Source organism: Canis lupus, chromosome 12 (assembly GCF_011100685.1).
Source record: "Canis lupus familiaris isolate Mischka breed German Shepherd chromosome 12, alternate assembly UU_Cfam_GSD_1.0, whole genome shotgun sequence".
Lineage (NCBI taxonomy): Eukaryota > Metazoa > Chordata > Mammalia > Carnivora > Canidae > Canis > Canis lupus.
In genome coordinates, this window is record NC_049233.1 from 12,242,827 (window position 1) to 12,256,752 (window position 13,926).

The window sequence follows — 13,926 nt, forward strand, 5'->3', positions numbered from 1 at the left end:
TCTCTCTGTCTCTCTCTCTCTGTCTCTCTCTCTGTCTGTCTCTCATGAATAAATAAATAAAATCTTTAAAAAAAAAAAAGTAAGATGAGACAGATCCATGGTACAAAATATAAAGTACACAAGTAGATTACCACTTTTTTTTTTTTTTTTTTTTTTGGTCAGTTGATTTCCACAAAGCTACTCAGATAATCCAGTATGAAAAGGAAAGTCTCTCAGTTCTAGTGGGCATTTTATACCAAAACTTGCCTGAATCTTCTGCTAGTCCACTTCAGTGTATCAGAGAAAAACCAAAATGGTACAGATTCTTATCAACTACAGAAGGAAACAAATGCTGCTTATCTTTTGTGGCTCTGTTACAGGATTGTGATATATTAATCTGGGAAAACAATAAGGAAGAAATCTAAAGCAAAGAAAATTTACCTCTAGTAGTTGAGACAAATGCCTAGAAATCCTACAATTTCAATAAATTAATATTTTTTGTTTCCCAAACCTAATTAAAAAAATGGTTTTAAAAGAAGGCTGTCAGGATCCCTGGGTGGCGCAGCGGTTTGGCGCCTGCCTTTGGCCCAGGGCGCGATCCTGGAGACCCGGGATCGAGTCCCACGTCGGGCTCCCGGTGCATGGAGCCTGCTTCTCCCTCTGCCTGTGTCTCTGCGCCTCTCTCTCTCTCTCTCTCTGTGACTATCATAAATAAATAAAAAATTAAAAAAAAAAATTTAAAAGAAGGCTGTCGGGATCCCTGGGTGGCGCAGCGATTTGGCGCCTGCTTTTGGCCCAGGGCGCGATCCTCGAGACCCGGGATCGAATCCCACGTCGGGCTCCCGGTGCATGAAGCCTGCTTCTCCCTCTGCCTGTGTCTCTGCCTCTCTCTCTCTCTCTCTCTCTCTCTCTCTCTCTGTGTGACTATCATAAATAAAAAAATAAAAAATTAAAAAATTAAAAAAAATAAAATAAAAATAAAAGAAGGCTGTCATATTTACTGTTGCTAATATATGCAAGGCACTGTACTAAGGACCTTTAGTGAAATTATATATATACATTTACACATGTATGCACATATACACAAATTATATATAATTCTCACAACAATCCTATGAGATACAGTACGTAAGCTCATGTCAGACAACGAAACTGAAACTTAGAGAATTAGGAACTCGTTCAAAGTCAATAGTTTAGTATAAAGTTAATATTTGAACACTGCCTTACTGTAGAATATTCTTTTAACAATTATACTATATGGTTACAGATAAGAGCTAAAGAACTTTAATGGGGCACCCCAAAGTTAGCTAGACAAGTTGGAGAAGACCACATGATAGATGAGACTTGAATAAGACCTAAAGCATAGATAATATTTAAGCAAAGAGAACAGACTTAAGAAGATCAGGGCAGCCCGGGTGGCTCAGCGGTTTAGCACTGCCTTCAGCCCAGGGCATGATCCAAGAGACCCGGGATTGAGTCCCTGCATGGAGCCTGCTTCTCCCTCTGCCTGTGTCTCTGCCTCTCTCTCTCTCTCTCTCTCTGTCTGTCATGAATGAATAAATAAATAAATAAATAAACAAATAAATAAATAATCAGGGAAATAGAATAAGTGATGTCTTAAGTTTGAAACATCATATGTTCTGGAAATTGTAAAGATATAACAAATTTGGGGTTAATGGAAGATTAATTGAAAGGCCAGACAGTCTTCAGTGCCAGTTTATAGAGTTGGTACTTTATTCTGTAGGTGTGAGAGAGCTAACAGTTTTGAACAGTATTTGGTATTTGAGAATATTTCATTCATGAGCATTTTGTAAAATGCATTCAGGGAGAGGGTGGTTTAGGAGGTAAGGTGGTCTGGGCAAGAATGAAGAAAACCTGAATAAAATACGGCGGATTGCAATGGATATTTGAAATTGGTTTTGTTGACTAATGGGGAATGAAAGAAAGGATCCCAATATTATTTTAATTTCGAACCCTTATTAGAAACAGGGAGTTCTGGGGTCCTTGGGTAGCTAAGTCAGTTAAGCGTCCAACTCTTGATCTCAAGGTTGTGAGTTTAAGCTTTGTGTTGAGCTCCCAGCGTTGAGCCTACTTTAAAAAAGAAAAGAAAAGAAAAGAAAGAGGGGCGTCTGGGTGGCTCAGTTGGTTAGGTGTCTGCCTTTGGCTCAGGTCATGATCCTGGGGTTCTGCGATCGAGTTCCATATTGGCCTCCCTGTTCCAGGGGAGCCTGCTTCTCCTGCCCCCTCTCCCCTCTGTCCTCTCTCTCATAAATAAAATCTTAAAAAAGAAAAAAATAAAAAAGAAAGAAATAGGGAGTTGTTTGGGAAAGAATATTTGAGAAGGAAGATATTAAAAGATTGATTTTAGTTACGTTTAGAAAGTATAGTGAACCATAGTTTGAAACTATAATGAAAAATTCAAGAAGAGTTATTCTGTGGGGAGGTGGAGATAAGAGATTAGAGTTTAAGAGTTTGGGAATAGAGGGGATGCCTGGGTGGCTTTGTGGTTAAGCGCCTGCCTTTGGCTCAGGTCGTGATCCCTGAGTCCCAGGATTGAGTCCTCCATCAGGCTCCCTGCATGGAGCCTGCTTCTCCCTCTGCCTGTGTGTGTCTCTTATGAATAAATAAATTAAATCTTTAAAAAAAGAGTTTGGGAATAGAGATTAAGATTTGCTTGTACTCAGCATAAGCAAATTGAAATGTAAGTCAGTACCAATTATTGACCGAGAGAAAAAGCATATATACAGAGTAGAATGTTGCTGAGTATCTGAGTGTTGGAGGAAGAAGACAAGCCAGCAAAGGAGAGAAGCAGCCATCAAGAGTTGGAAAGTTCTATGTGCTCATCCTTCTCCTCTATATATGTGAACCTTCAAATACCTCCCCACAATAATTTGAGTGTATTTTCTTGCCTTGCTCATACCTCATTACTGTCTCTTTAAACCAACATGTCTAGGTTTTCTCTATGCCTACCTCCCCTGCTGTATAATCATTTTTTAGGCTTTTTCAAAACTGACTAGTTCTAAATTGGATAGTAAGATATTTTCAAGGCCCTGAGTCCAAAGCTACTAATTTCAATAACTTGTCAGGAGAATCACCAGAATTTTAGCTACTCACCAGGAAAACCAGTCTCTGAAAATCCATAAATACTAACATTATTTTGAAGCATGAGTTAATTCTGAATATTTTCTAATTGAATAGCAATTCTTGAGGGAGGGGGTGTGCCAGAGAAAGTTGGAGGAAGGAAGTTCCAGAGAACCAGAGAGAGAAAACGGATATACTTTAAAATTATTGATCATGAGGGGCACCTAGGTGGCTCAGTTGGTTAAGTGTCTTCTTCCTTCGGCTCAGATCATGATACCGAGGTCCTGGGGTCAAGTCCTGCATCGGGCTCCTTTGTCAGCAAGGAGTCTGCTTCTCCCTCTGCCTTTGCCCCTCCCTCCAACTCATGCTCTCTTTGCTCTCTCTTTCTCAAATAAAATCTTAAGGAAAAATGTTTATTAAAAAATTAGCATTGGGATCCCTTGGTGGCGCAGTGGTTTAGCGCCTGCCTTTGGCCCAGGGTGCGATCCTGGAAACCCAGGATTGAATCCCACGTCGGGCTCCTGGTGCATGGAGCCTGCTTCTCCCTCTGTCTATGTCTCTGCCTCTCTCTCTCTCTCTCTCTCTCTGTGACTATCATAAATAAATAAAATAAATTAAAAAAAATTTTAAAAATTAGCATTGATCATGAAAGACAATATAAAATGTTTGTTGCATATTATAAGGTTCAGCCTAAGCTGAAGCTAAGGCTGCTGGAATTACAGGAAGCAGAAATTGATCTCTCTTTTGAGTACCAAGAAGTCTGTAAACAACTGCCATTTTGTATGTGTGAAAATGTACATATCAGGGTACCTGGGTGGTTTATTTGGTTAAATGTCTGACTTCAGCTCAGGTCACGATCTTAGGGTCCTGAGATCAAGCCCCGCATCTCCCTCCATGCTCAACGAGGAGTCTGCTTGTCCCTCTCCCTCTCCCCAGTCATGCTCTCTCTCTCTCTCTCTCTCTCTTGAATTAAAAGAAAAAAGAAAATGTACATATCTAAAGTACTGTGAAATGGAAGCATTTCTGTATTAGATAACACAAAATCCTGACTTAAAAAAAAAAATTTAAATACAACCTTTCTGTTTTTTCAGAGGAGACGCGAAAACAAGGCTTATTTCAATGGCTTGATTCTCTTCAGATTGATAACAACACCTCTCCAGACCTGCAGCTCACTGTTGGAGCAGTGATTGTGGAGGAAATGAGAGCAGCCATAGAGAGGGAGACAGGCTTTCAGTGTTCAGCTGGAATTTCACACAATAAGGTGAAGGCTAATACTGGGTTTTGAGGAGAAACATATATATCTGTAGTTAAATACAGCAAGGATTGGTATGAATAGGGCACTTAAATCATTATATGTATACTTTGAAATGGGTTTCTATTTAGAATTTATTTTGAGGACCAAATAAAAGCCTGAGTAATTCTCTAACAAGGGAAATGTCATTGAACATGTATTTTCCTAAGAAGTATTCTGAAAAATCTGCAGAAAATCCTTATGTAGTTGTATCCAAAATATTTCCTTAATGACTGAACTATCTATAGAAAGGAGGTTAGTCTTTGAATTTTATTTATGAACCTCTTTCTTTTCACTTGCTGAATATCCTAGTATTATCTTAAAACTTCTGTGGAATTGCCTGAGTATTTTATGCTTTTGCCTATACCCTCCTTTCTAATGAAAGCAGTAAGTGAGGTGGAATAGGGACACCTGAGTGGCTCAATGGTTGGGCGTCTACCTTTGGCTCAGGGTGTGATCCCAGGGTCCCAGGATTCAGTCACACATTGGGCTCCCTGCATGGAGCCTGCTTCTCCCTCTGCCTGTGTCTCTGCCTCTCTCTCTGTGTCTCTCATGAATAAATAAATAAAATCTTTTTAAAAAAATAAGTGAGGTGGAATAATAAAATTTTATTAATTTGGATTAATTTGGATCACTATTTTAATTTAGGGAATACAGACAATTGTCAGTGATACAGGGGCAGAATAACAAGTTTACTTATTAAGTGCAGTGAGGGTCTGGGATCTTCGTCCTCTGCTGACTAGGTTCAGTAATTGGGCAGTGGCTGATTATCCCTGGTTACTACCTTTCCCCCCTCCCTCCAATTGCCAAACTATCCCACAGAGGTTTAGAGGTTTTTCTGATTGGGTGAAGGGAGGGGAAATCAAAGTCCCACTGTAGTAATTTAAATGAAACTAAATGTTGCCTAGTAGAAGTTCCAGGGAAACTCCATTGAATTTAAAGGATGATTTTATACTATTCCTACCAATTATAATTTGTGAAATGATACCGGTAAAGCACCTTATTCTCTCAAAAGAACCTTAGGAATAGATGGGGATGGAAAAACATGATCAAAGGAAAACCAAGAATAGAAGTTATGGAAAGAACAATAAGGATGGTGATAGTGGGTCCTAGTTTCCACTGAGGATATTGTGGGACACCAAGGTTTAGAGATGTCTTGAGTTTCTGGTGGTGTTTTTGTTTTTAACGTGGAAACTATTAGTTACAGCCCTTAAGCTGTGCCTGTGTTTGTACATGTGTGTTAATATTCACCACTTCTCCGTGTGGGTGAGGTTGGCAGTAATGAAGTTTTTATGCTTTTCATGCTGCAGGTCCTGGCAAAACTGGCCTGTGGACTGAACAAGCCCAACCGCCAAACCCTGGTCTCACATGGGTCTGTCCCACAGCTCTTCAGCCAGATGCCTATTAGCAAAATGTAAGTATTCAGGAAGTACATTCAATTTGACTCATATCCTTATGAAGATACTCTGGTTTCTTCTGTTCCTTATGAAAAATTGGAGTCAGAAGTAGGTAGCCAGGAAGGTAAAAGGGAGATACACAGGGAATTTTGAAAAACAGAGACTTTTTTCCTGATGAACTTTCAATTCTGGATTATCTGTGGAAGTTACTTAATCCTGAATTTTAAAAATGAACTGATTTTTAGCTCTATAGTTAATGTCCCTCTAGCCTTTTTATTCAAGTCTGTTACTAAATAACAAAACAAATAGATACTTTACTTCTTTTTTTTATTCTAATGTGATATCAGGGTGTTCGGGGCTGCTGAACTGCTCCCAAACTAGGCATGAGAGCAAAAGCCAAATAAAATGAATAACTAGGTTGTGCATACCAATGTGTGTCCTTGGCAAGGGCATATAGTATTGTAGAAGGGACCAGATGTAACAGTGGAAACAGTGAAAGTGTTATCAAGACTGTACATGAGTAGTTGCTAAATGAGTTGTACAGGTAGTTACCGGAGTTCATAGAAGAGAAATCTAAGAAAGATTTATAAAAAGACATGAGATTTTGTTTTGTCAGATGAGAATTGAAGAGCAGTTCTGATTTCAATAATGTTTTGAAAACAAAGAAGGGAAAAGTGTAAGGTATTTTCAGTGAGCTGGGACATAAACTAGTTTAACTGGACCATATTGAAGAAGATAAGCGATAGAAATAAGACAGAAAAGGTAGGTTGAGGACAGATTATAGGAAGCCTCAAAGACCAAGCTTACAAATTTTTATTCTTCTTCTTCTTTTTTTTTTTTTTACAAATTTTTATTCTTAAATATAAAAGGTTTTGGCTATGAAATTGAAATGGGATTTGTTTTGAGGTTGAACATTTTTCTTTAAAAGATTTATTTGAGAGAGCACAAGAGAGAACAAGCACAAACTGGGGGAGGGGCAGAAGGAGAGGGAGAAGCAGACTCCCCACTGAGCAGGGAGTCTAGGCTGAATCTCAGGATCCTGGGATCATGACCTGAGCCAAAGGCAGATGCTTAACTGCTTAACCGTTTGAGCCACCTAGGCGCCCCTGGGGTTAGAATTTTAATCCCTAAATGGGACAGTAGATCCTGTGTAATTGAAAGTTTTATATACAGTTGATTTAATAACTAATCAATGACTTTAAACCTTTGTTTATGCTATCGTTAATCTTCCCAGGTCCTAACTCCCAGAGTATTTTAATTTCCAGAATCATTCAGTCTTAAACTAGAAAATTAATAGTTTACAGGACCAATATGTGCTCTCATTTTCCCTTAATCCTCTGAAGACCTACTTACACAGCAAAATTTCTTATGTCTGCTGCTAACCAGATACTTATGATGTGACCTGTAAATTCTTGTCTCTCTTATTAGCCGTAGTCTTGGAGGAAAGCTAGGTGCTTCTGTCATTGAAATCCTGGGGGTGGAATACATGGGCGAACTGACTCAGTTCACTGAATCTCAGCTCCAGAGTCATTTTGGAGAGAAGAATGGGTAAGTGGTTCCTAATACTTTTCAGTCATAACCTTTATGGAGATTGGTAAATTCAAATCTAGATAAAAGCATCCAGTAAAATCTAGACCTATCTTTAACATTTGTTCCTCAAAGTAGTTTCATTCGTCTTTTTTTTTTTTAAAGTTCCCAATTTATTATTTTTTTTATTTTTTATTTATTCATAGAGACACACACACACACACAGAGAGAGAGAGAGAGAGAGAGAGAGAGGCAGAGACACAGGCAGAGGGAGAAGCAGGCACCATGCAGAGTGCCTGACATGGGACTCCATCCAGGGTCTCCAGGATCATGCCCTAGGCTGCATGCGGCGCTAAACCGCTGTGCCACAGGGGCTGCCCTTCATTGGTCTTTTTGCTTAAAAATATTAGATCACTGTGGCCTGTCAGTCCAGTTTTTCATTTACCTAAGTAGGTTGATAGGCTTGGATATATATACACCATTTTTGTGTGCTAAATTGCTGATAATTCCTTTAAAATCTTTGTATTTAGACTTAGTACCAAAAAACTTGGGGTTATGAATCAGTGGTTTGCTCAGCACTTTTCCAAAAATACAAATGATGACTTGACTTTAAAAAGCATAACCACTGTCCCTCTCCTTGGCAATATATTGCACTAGAATTCATTGAGAAGGGCAGGGATTCTGTTAGAGGTGAGGGATACTTAATTTGGGGCAAATTTTTCTTTTTCCATGAAGGAGATAAAAGGGTAATTCAATGTAAGTATTTTATTTTAATAATTGTTTTCACATTTTTTGCTTTTATTAGATCTTGGCTTTATGCCATGTGCCGTGGGATTGAACATGATCCAGTTAAACCCAGGCAACTACCTAAAACCATTGGCTGCAGTAAGAACTTCCCAGGAAAGACAGCTCTGACTACTCGGGAACAGGTAGGCAGGCATTCTTGACAAGAACATTGCCTCTTTTAAAGGGGTTAGTGGGTGGGTTTTGGTAACTGTAGGAAGTTTAGTAAGTTAGATGAGACCTTTCTGTTGTAAAGCATGAAGTTCTTTGTGTGTTGAAAATTGAGCTTGATTTATTTTTTCCATCCAAGAAAAAATAAAATAGAACTAACTGAAGGTCAAAATTGAATTACTAATTTTTTTTTTTTGGTAGGTGGCAACTTGGAAGGCCTGGGATATTATGCCTCAAGTTTGTGTTTTGTTCTTTTTACTCAGCTGGAACATGCCTGAAGTTCACCTGATGGCATGCCAGCAGGAAAAGAAAATTAAAATTTTGTGCTAGGGCAAGTCAGAAGGTTTTTATAATCTGGTGATCCCTTGGTTATGGGGGAGACTTGACTTTACACTTATATTTGTGAGAGAACTGAACAAATCCTCCTTTTAGTACTATAACAAACAAATATCATTTGAAATGATATATTAAAGTCTCAACACTTTTTTAGGTACAATGGTGGCTTTTGCAATTAGCCCAGGAACTAGAGGAGAGACTAACCAAGGACCGAAATGATGTAAGATTTTCTTTCTTTATTCTTGGGGTGAGCTTTGGGATTTAAATACCAGTTGTTGCTTACCTGGAAGAGGAATAGAAACAAAAATACAAAAAGATACCAGACTAAAAAAAAAAAAAAAGCAAAAATACCAGACTAAGAAATTTTAAGAAATCTTCCCTAACACTCAACATGATCTTTTGAAAACCTATGTCTGTGAACACAAGACCTGACTACCCCATCTCCCCATCTCCCTCATTACTATTTGCTTCTACTCTTGTATATTTATCTCACCTACCTCCTGTAATCCTGAATATACAGTACATCTTCATCAGAGTACAGAGCCATTAAATAGCACACTCATTATTGTACAATAATGTACAAATGTAAATTATTGGAACTTAAACATAGTCCATGTGACAGAGATGTACTGGCAGTTTTAGAGACAGAGGATGAAGTAAAAATTTTGACATCTGATGATTAGTTTCTTTATCCTTTCCTTTAAAAAAATAGTTTTATTGGAGCACCTGGGTGGCTCAGTCGGTCGTCGTCTGCCTTTGGTTCAGGTCATGATCCTAGGGTCCTGGAATTGAGCCCCATGTCAGGCTCCCTGCTCAGTGGGTGTCTGCTTCTCCCTCTCTGTGTCTCATTCTCTCTCAAATAAGTAAATTTTTAAAAAATCTTTAAAAAAGTAGCTTTATTGATATTTTACATAAAATTCACTCATTTACAGTATACAGTTTGAACTTAGTATCAGAGTTGTTCAACCATTCTGCAATCAATTTAAGAACATTTTCATCACCCAAAAAAGAAATCCTATACCCATTAGCAGTTACTCACCCTAGGCAACTGCCAGTGTGCTTTGTCCTCATAGACTTACTATTTTGGACATTTCATATATGAGGACTAAGGCAATTTGTGGCCTTTTGACTGGCTTGAAATCTTTTGGTTAACAAAATAAATTTCAAGGTTCACTTATATTGTAACATGTATCGGTATCTTTTTTCCTTTTATGAATGAATAATATATTGTATGGGTTTACCATATTTTGTTTATCTGTTGATTGGTGAATGGATATTTGAGTTGTTTCCACTTTTTGGCTCTTATGAGCAATGTTGCTATGAACATTCATGTACAGATTTTTGTGTAGACATATGTTTCATTTCTCTTGGGTATATGCCTAGGATTAGAATTGCTGGTTCACATGGTAACTGTTTAGCCATTTTGAGGAACTACCAGACTGTTGCTGTACTACGTTACATTCCCAGCAATATAAAAAGGTTTTAATTTCACTATATCCTTATTACTGTCTTTTTCTTATTTTATCCATAGTGGATGTGAAGTGGTGTCTCATTGTGGTTTTCAAGTGTTTTATTGGCCGTTATCTTCCTTAGAGAAATTTATCAAGATCCTGTGCCCATTTTTGAAGTGGTTTATTTCTTCATTATTGCATTTTACGAGTTCTTTATATATTCTGGGTACAAGTACCTTGTCAGATAATTTGCAAATATTTTCTCCCATTCTGTTTTTTTTTTCACTTTCCTGATGGTATTGTTTGATGTATTCTCTTGTGTTTCCACAACTAGGAGTCCTACAAGTCAACCATAAACTGTCAGAAATCATTCACAACTACCTGTTTGTCCTATGTTAGCTGAATTGGTGATGGTGAAGGTTTGTTCTTTGGTGGGGAACATAAACAGGGAGAGGATCCCAGTTGTGTTAATGGACCTGTTTGCCTTTGTTCACTAGGTGTCGCTCTGTTCTCATTTCTTTTTATAAAGTTTCATAAGGCTTTAAAAGCCTTAAAGTGGGGCTTTCCCTCTCACTTTGTATCTAATGAAGCACAGTAGGGATCCCTGGAAATTTATCTGTCTTTAAGCTTAAAATAAGGACTTTATCCCAAAAGTAATTCTGGACATGAAAGATCCTTGTCACTTCACTGTTTAAAGTATTCTAGTGGCTTCCCTTCATACTTAAGTCCTGTGTGGATTTCTTTTATTCTATAATGACCAAAATGATTTGGTCTCTGGCTACTTCTCCGGCTACTGTCTTCTCCCCCTTCCTTCTCTGCTGTAGCCTCCCCTCCACTGGCTGCCTTCCCTTTTATTTAACTCACCAAGCAATTTTGTACTTGCTGTTCCTTTGGCCTGGAGAATCTTTACTTAGATATTAAAATTTCCTCCCTCACTTTATTCAGGTCTCTGCTCAAAGGTCATCTTCTCCAAGAGGCCTTTCCAATACCCTATCACATCAGTAGCCTTCATCATTCTCTGCTTTACTCTGCTTCTTCTCATAGCATTTTGTAGTCCTTTCTATTACAGCCTACTTGTTTATTTCTGTGGCTCCTACTACAGGATTAAGATCCATATGGGCCTGGACTTTATTTTGTTCTCTCCTGTATCTCTAGACAGAAGCTGATACATAGTCAGCATTTAGTTTGTTGTTGAATAGTTTTAGTCAACAAAGACTCCTTTGTAATTGCCAATTTGTATGGTCTGAAGATAAATTCTTATTAATTTTATTTACAAAATGTACAAAAAATACAAAATATATTCTTACCCCCAAAAATAGTTGCTCTTGGTTTGTTTGCCTTTGGGGGTATTTCTTGTCACCACCATCTTTTGATTTTGAGGGGATCCCTGTGTAGACTGTTTACCTTCTTACATCTCTGCTTCTTGACCTTTATTTCTTTGTTTTGTATCAACAATATTCAATTGCTTAGACTTCACTGAAAAGTGGATCAGTGATCCTGCTCTCTAAATGCAGGCTCACTATACTGTATCTTCTATAGATAGGGTAAAAGGAGGAGGTGCTAGTGGAAACTTCTGCACTAGCAGAAGACCAGATCCACTACTCAATCTTGACATCCTCCCTTGGATCTTCCTTTCAGACAATTACTTAAATGAGCCCTTCCTTCAGTCACAAAATAGAATAAATATTGGTTATAATCTTCCTGCATGGACAGCACAAAAAACGTTCAAGAAGAGTCCCCATTTTCATTTATTCTGTCCTGTTCCTATCACCTGTCAAAATATCCTAGATATTCTAATATTTCATCATTCAGGTTCTGTATGCTCCAGTTACTTCTTCTACTAATAGCATAAATTTTTTAAAGGATTTTTTTAAGATTTTATTTATTTATTCATGAGAGACACACAGAGAGAGGGAGAGACACAGGCAGAGGGAGGAGCAGGGTCCTTGCAAGAGCCAGATGCAGGACTCGATCCCAGATCCTGGGATCACGATCTCAGCCAAAGGCAGCTGCCCAACCTCTGAGCCACCCAGGCATCCCTTTTAAAGCATTTTATTTATTATTTGAGAGAGAGTGCATGAGCAGGGGGAGGGACAGGAGGAGAGGATTAGAAAGCAAGCTCTCTGCTGAGCAGGGAGCCCAAAGTGGCACACTGGATCCCAGGACCCTGAGATCACAACCTGAGCTGAAGTCAGATGCTTAACCCACTGAGCCACTCAGGTGCCCCAGCACAAAATATTTTTAAAAATGAAATATCACTGAGGCACCTGAGTGGCTCAGTAGGTTAAGTGTCTGACTCTTGCTTTCGGCTCAGGTCATGATCTTGCAGTCCTTGGATCCAGTCCCATATTGGGCTCCACACTCAGCAAGGAAACTGCTTGAACTTCTCTCGCTCTGCCCCTCGCCCCCACTTGTGCTCTCTCTCCTCGTTTCTCCCATAAAATAAATAAGCCTTAAAAAAAAATTAAGCGTGACAATTTCTAAACCATTCTGTCATGCTGGTTCTTTTAATTTCCTCTCACACGGTTCAATATATAGAATCCAGATGTTCACAATAACTGTAGTTCTGGTCTCAATCCTTTTATATCCACAGAATGACAGGGTGGCCACCCAGTTGGCTGTGAGCATTCGTGTACAAGGAGACAAACGTCTCAGCAGCCTGCGTCGCTGCTGTGCCCTTACCCGCTATGATGCTCACAAAATGAGCCATGATGCATTTGCTGTCATCAAGAACTGTAACACTTCAGGAATCAAAACTGACTGGTGAGTTTAATTTTATCTTGTCTTTGCAGAAGACACCTGTGCCCTGATTTGCTCTAAGTCATGGGTATATAGTTCTCCAGCTGGGGTAGGTTCTTGGTGACTTTGGCCAGTAGGACCTATCAGAGAGGAATGGGAGAACACAACAGAAACCCCAGAAACAAGGCAGCTCAGTTACAGCTGCTTTGCCTACATTGGGTGCATTCCGGTTCTCAGGGGTGTGTTTCAGAGGCAGTGTACACCACAATCATCCCTGTCTTTGCTGCAAGCAGAGGGAACAACCAATTGCCTGTGTGAGTATGGAACTCAAGTTTCAAGGATACACTTAGGAACTCAACACTTAAAAAAAAAAAAAAAGGAATTCAACACTTAATTGTTCTATCTTAAAACCATCTTTCTGGATAATGAAAATGACCTAGATTTAGATTCATGGATAATCTTCATTCTAACATTCCCAACTCAATTACAAGGTCCACTGCTATAATACTAAATGTCATATTAAATTTCATTTTATTTGGTAATGAAAAATAACCAAATATATGATTGGAGTGTGTTTATTGTTCAGATATTAATGATTTTCAGTATTGGAATCCTCTATTTAACATAGCCTGTTACATTGAAAAAAGAATTCCTAATTCACAATGGAAATAAATTATGTGAGAAACATAAATTGGTTGTTTATAGATCTATGCTGAAGATTATAAATAAAAGTTTAACCTGAAACTAATGTGACATTAATTATGTCAACTACAAATAAACAAAATTTCACTGAACACCTATTGCTTATCTAAATATGTGTTTATTACTACTGCATGTGCAGACCTACAATATGATAGGGTCTCTAAAGCTGGAATCCTTGTTCTTTGTGTGGAATAATTTATTTGACTTTTACTTCCTGGTATAGATGTTTATTTTCAAATATTGAACAGTTTCACTGAACTAAATGATAAATAGGATTCTATGTTCATATGAAACCTTAAAAATTGACAGACTCTAACAAATACTTACTGGGAAACTTACTGACATGGAAGCATCAAAATGATCTGATTATAAGACTTTACAAAAGTATGAAACCAGAGGATAGTGAGATAACTGTCATAACAATTTTATCTTATTTTATTTTTTTAAGATTTTATTTATTCATGAGAGA

General features: G+C 38.2%; 2 protein-coding genes across 5 annotated transcripts in view; one reads left to right on the forward strand and one right to left on the reverse strand.

The window, feature by feature from the left end:
• Positions 1-13,926, forward strand: part of POLH (DNA polymerase eta) — a 37,006-nt gene that overhangs the window by 18,695 nt on the left and 4,385 nt on the right. For 3 of the 4 annotated variants that reach the window (XM_038554174.1, XM_038554173.1, XM_038554175.1), the window contains 6 exons: positions 4,152-4,321; positions 5,662-5,765; positions 7,177-7,296; positions 8,081-8,204; positions 8,720-8,785; positions 12,610-12,779. In XM_038554174.1, coding sequence (XP_038410102.1) covers positions 4,152-4,321; positions 5,662-5,765; positions 7,177-7,296; positions 8,081-8,204; positions 8,720-8,785; positions 12,610-12,779 — 754 coding nt within the window. Of the gene's footprint in view, positions 1-4,151; positions 4,322-5,661; positions 5,766-7,176; positions 7,297-8,080; positions 8,205-8,719; positions 8,786-12,609; positions 12,780-12,992; positions 13,191-13,926 lie in introns of those variants that run through there. The other variant, XM_038554176.1, reaches the window with a different exon arrangement.
• Positions 1-13,926, reverse strand: part of GTPBP2 (GTP binding protein 2) — a 43,668-nt gene that overhangs the window by 15,944 nt on the left and 13,798 nt on the right. The gene's annotated exons all lie outside the window — the stretch shown is intronic.